This window comes from Austrofundulus limnaeus, unplaced genomic scaffold, assembly GCF_001266775.1.
Source record: "Austrofundulus limnaeus strain Quisiro unplaced genomic scaffold, Austrofundulus_limnaeus-1.0 Scaffold25, whole genome shotgun sequence".
Taxonomy (NCBI): Eukaryota; Metazoa; Chordata; class Actinopteri; order Cyprinodontiformes; family Rivulidae; genus Austrofundulus; species Austrofundulus limnaeus.
In genome coordinates, this window is record NW_013952427.1 from 1,901,505 (window position 1) to 1,906,724 (window position 5,220).

Here is a 5,220-nt window from a genome sequence, read left to right on the forward strand (position 1 = left end):
ACACACACACACACACACACACACACACACACACACACACACACACACACACACACACACACACATATATACATATGCATACTGCTACACAGCAGTTTATACATTTGTAAGTATGATTAATTAAAGATGCATCAATGTATTCATGTGCAATCCAACTTATTCATTGGTCTTTTTGAGTTTAGTTTAGTAACACACAGCATTAGCAGGTAGAACACGTGAATTGTTAATTTCTCAAAAATATTATTCAACATGACTGACCAAGTCTTTTATTTGTGCTAACTTATCTCTGAAATGTCTGATTACAAAAAAATAAACCGTCACATAAACAAATAAATGTACACCTCAAAGTTTTACATTTCCACGTCCGTAAAGTGAGTTTCAGTGTCTTAAAGGWGGTGATAAGAGAAGCTGGACCTCAAATGAAACCAGAGTGGGGAAAAATGGACAGAGCAAAACAAACTGTAGTTCATGATTRGAGCCAGCAGGTGACAGATAATTTCAACCAGAAGAATAAAGGAACTGATCAAAGTTGCATCTTAAAATTCAATTCAATTTGTTTTATTTATATAGCGCAGTGGATGCCCCGCCTCCATCCATGAATATTTCTGTTTCACTATATTACTTTGTCACTCAGCCAGCTTGGTTTTGGCGCCGCCTGCATTTCGACTTTGAACATCAGTAACACCTTTTGTCTGGAACGGCTGTAATGATCAGATAACACTTGGGCTATTTTTAACTTCTGGATGTGACTTTGGCCCAGAAAAATAAGATCAGAGTTGATTAGTGAAGCTTTTTGTGCTGCATCAAAAAGAAGGCCTTCATCTCACAAACACAGCTGAAATATGCAGATAGGACTAAAAAACAAGCTGTCTCATTCATCCCATTTAGGCACGCTAAGAATAACAGCTTCTTCTCTGACCTTAACAAAAAAAGAGAGAGCTTAAAAAAACAGGTTTATTTCAGGGAAATAGTCGATTATTTAATATCTCCAAAGGCAGGAATCAGGAAGACTCGTATACTTTTGACTTCTCAAGAGTCCTGTTCAGTAAAAAAAATATTCTTTTTTGTCCACATTTTCAGAAGCTGAGATGTTTGAGAGTAACCTGGAAGTGACTGGGAGGGTCAGTGCTTCCTCAGCGTGACAGAGCAGCATGAGTGTTTGATGGACAGATGAACACATGAATCAGTATGGCAAATGAACAATTATCCACCCAGAGGTTTTCTTTTTCCTTCTCAGTAATTGAAGTCTTAGCGTTCCCATCCGATGCTGATGCCTTTGTTTTTCGCCCGAGTGAGTCGCCCGCGCACCTTTCCATCAGTCTAACTGTCTGGTTAATCAGGCAAGCTCGCCTCCAGCAGCTCCAGCTGGTCTGCGGAGCGGGAGGCAGGCAGGGCGCGGCCAGATCAATGTCCTCGTGTCTGTCGGGAGACTCTGGAGCCCGCAGCCTCCCTGCTGCACTCTGTCAGCTCCACTCATCTCTGTAGGCTGCTTCATGAGCCTCTCAGCTGAAGAAGTAAGTGGATTCTTTCACCTGCTGGAGATCAAAATCACCTGAAGAGGCAAGAGGCAAAGTGTCAGAGCAAGTTTAAATCAGTGATTACACATGATCAAATATGTCCACAGCACTACATTTTTTTCTGTTAAAGGGAACCCAGAGTGGTTAATTAACATTTACTTCAACTGTAAAACAAGAACTGTAAAAATACTGTAGGTTGTTTAGTTTTTATAAGTTTTTTAAATTAAACCACAGCCACATGACTCAACCTGAACTTAAAATGCAGATGGAAGACAACAGAGCTGCTTCATGGAAGCAGAACCTCAGCTTAGCCTGTTAATTTATAGCATTAGCACCCTGGGCTAATACATATGTATAGCAATAAAGTGTTAGCACCCTGCGCTAATATACATGGACAAAATTGTTGGTACCCCTCGTTTAATGAAAGAAATGGCCTCAGAAATAACTAGAATCTGACAAATGTAATAAAAAATAAAAAATCTATCAAAATGAACTAATGAAAATCAGACATTACTTTTTAACCATGCTTTCAACAGAAGTGTTTTAAAAATGAAACTCCTAAAACAGGCCTGGACAGAATTGATGATATTCTTAACTTAATATTTTGTTGCACAACATTTTGAGGCAATCACTGCAATCAAACCATTCCTGTAACTGTCAATGACATTTGTGCACCACTCAGTAGCCCTGAGCTAATACATATATAGAGCGATATAGCGTTAGCTATACATATGAACTAATGCCACATATTTATTTGTAAAATATATACAGCGGGTAAAATAAGTATTGAACACGTCACCATTTTTCTCAGTAAATATATTACTAGAGGTGCTAATGACATGAAATTTTCACCAGATGTRGGTAACAACCCAAGTGATCCATACATACAAAGAAATCAAACCATAAATGTCCAGAAATGAAGTTATTTGTAATAATGTGGAATGCACAGGGAAAAAGTATTGAACACATGCACAGTTCTGCGCAAAACCCTCAAGCTCCCAGGCCTCTGGTAGAGGACCCGAGCTCAGAGGATGAAAGAGACCACCCGCGGAGGGTAAGAAGGGAATTTTTTTATATACATACAGTATATACATATATATACATACAGTATATAGTGTTGGTTCTCGAGCTAACATTATTTAGCTATGTGACAATCCTCGATCATCAAAGGTGAGTTAACGCATTTTTATTTTTATTTTTTTGAGATTCCAATAATCAAAAGTGATGCTGCGGACGTATAATATTCATTAAAAGGTAGAGACAGAAAACAGAAGTAACTTTATTTTCTCCTTCTGGTTGAAACCCAGGTTTTTAGCTCCAGCAAACAGCAGAATATTTTCTGTGAACTCTGATAAAGCTAATTTTAGCTCAGCGTGAGCTCCTGTCCTGCTCTTTGTGCATTGCCTTGTTTGCTCCCTGACAGCTGTGTTCACCAGCAGGAGCTGCAGTGTGAATTATTGAGGAGTGAGCATTAAAAAGTGAAGATTGAAATACTTCAAGGGGCTTCAGAACATTATCAGTACTTCCATACACTGACCGTTGACCTACATCTGGGGTCATGAAGAAAATGTGCACAAATACGTTTGTTTTGTTAGAATTTTCTGTTTCGCACCAGGTGAATTGCTGGTCAGTTATTGACTTATTTGTGTTTTATTTTATTTTATTTTTAAAGCTGCATAATTTGTCTTCCTAAATGGAGATGTTTCTCTAATTAACTTTCAACATTTGTATCTTACACCTCTGTGGCTAATGCAGGAATGTTGTGTGGCAACAGAAGACTCACCACCCAAATTATTTACTTTCACCATATAAGATTTTTTCTGTCACTAAATCAGGCAGTAATTAAAGGAAATTGTAATTTATTTAAACCCCACAATTTACCAGAAACCCCTGACTCATCTAAAATGATTTATGCACAAAGAAAACACCTTGTTCCACTTTAACAACAAATTCAGGACCTCTTAGGTTATAATGGATTTCAATACACATTCAGTAGGTTTTCTATTAGAACAAGTGGGCATTAGGGAACACCCACCACCCTCTGAGGTGCACAGCTGAATGGTCTCAGCTAAATAAGCTGATTATGCAAGTGAGGAACACAATTAACAGTAATCAGTTTGTACAAGCCAGCTGTCGGTGCTCAGCAAACAGTACGAGTACAGATGGAGACGGAGAGAAGCCTGAATCTACCTGCCTCTGTACAGCCCCTCTACAGTGTCTGTAAAAAGTATGTAAATACAGCAACAGAATGTCAGGTGATTCACCAGTCTGAGTTTTGTAGGGGAGAGAGAGGAAAGAAAGAAAACTCATTAAATCRTGACTACAGTTTGCCACACAGCATGTGGAAGACTCCAAGGTCAAGTGCTTCTCGGCCGTRGGCCCTAATCACAGCCTCCTTCAGAGTGGTCTCAGGTGTACTGGTGGTCTCTCTCAACAMTCTCCTTCACGGTCGCTCAGTTTGTGAGGTTGACCTGCTCTTGGTGGATTTACTCACATACACCTTTCATTACTTGATGATGGGTTTAACAGAACTCCCAAGGATGTTTAGGACCTTGGAAATTCTTTTGTATTCATCCAATAACTTGTACTTTTCAATCAACTTCTCTATGAGTTYAATTAACTGGAAAATTGTGGGAATACACTCCTTTGGGTCAGGGGGGAGTCTTTGCTTCAGGTGGAGGAGTTCTAGTATCTGGGTGTAATGTTGCTGAGTGATGGTAGGATGGAGCGGGAGATGAAATATCAGGGCCTCYTCCTCAGTAATGAGGCTGTTGCTTCGGTTGGAAAAATAAAAAGTTGAGGCAACAGGCAAAGCTCTGGATTTACTGGTCCATCTATGTTCCAKCCTTTGGTCAGGAAGTTGGATTGTACAGAAAGAATGACATCCTGGATATGAGAAGMTGAAATGATRTTCCTTTTTAGGGTGGAAGGGCTCAGCCATTYATGGAGCCAGTTGAGGTGGTTCATCTGATTAGGATGCCACCTGGACACCTCCCTTTGGAAGTTACTGGGCATGTCTCACAGGGAAAAACCCTGAGGCAGACTTAAAACTCACTGGAGTGATAACACACTGCCTGGCCAAAAAAAACTCACCAGCAAAAAAAGGTCATACTCAAATATTTAGTTGGACCGCATTTAGCTTTGATTACGGCACGCATTTGCTGTGGCATTGTTTCAGTAAGCTTCTGCAATGTCACAAGATAAATTTCCATTTAGTGCTGCAGTAATTTTTCACCAAGTTCTTGCATTGATGATGGTAGAGTCTGACCTTCTCCTGCACATCCCAAAAATTCTCAATGGACTCTGTGGAGCCAATCCATGTGTGAAAATGAAGTCTCATTGCTCCCTGAATCACTCTTTCACAATTCCAGCCCCATGAATCTTGGAAATGTCTTCTTGGAATATGGCCGTACCATCAGGGAAGAAACAATCTATTGATGGAATAACCTGATCATTCAGTATATTCAGGTAGTAAGCTGACATTATTATTTGAGCACAAACTGTTGCTGAACCTAGACCTGACCAACTGCAGCAATCCAACATCATAACATTTAGTTAAATCTAGGAGGAGACTTTTCTTTGGGCCGGGCAGTGTGTATTATTGTCTCTAGTTTGGAAATACTTTGGGATGCCCCCCAGGAGGAGCTGGAGAGTCACTGGCTGTGTCTCAATTCAGGGGCTGGGTCCTCATGAGGACCCAGCC

General features: G+C 40.1%; 1 protein-coding gene across 1 annotated transcript in view; it reads right to left on the bottom strand.

Annotated features, from left to right (window-relative positions):
* Positions 1-250: 250 nt before the first annotated feature.
* polrmt (polymerase (RNA) mitochondrial (DNA directed)) overlaps positions 251-5,220 on the bottom strand; it is a gene marked incomplete in the record, with an annotated part of 110,396 nt that continues 105,426 nt past the window's right edge. Inside the window, 1 exon segment of the mRNA XM_014004565.1 lies at positions 251-1,552. Within this exon segment, the coding sequence (XP_013860019.1) occupies positions 1,503-1,552 (50 nt within the window).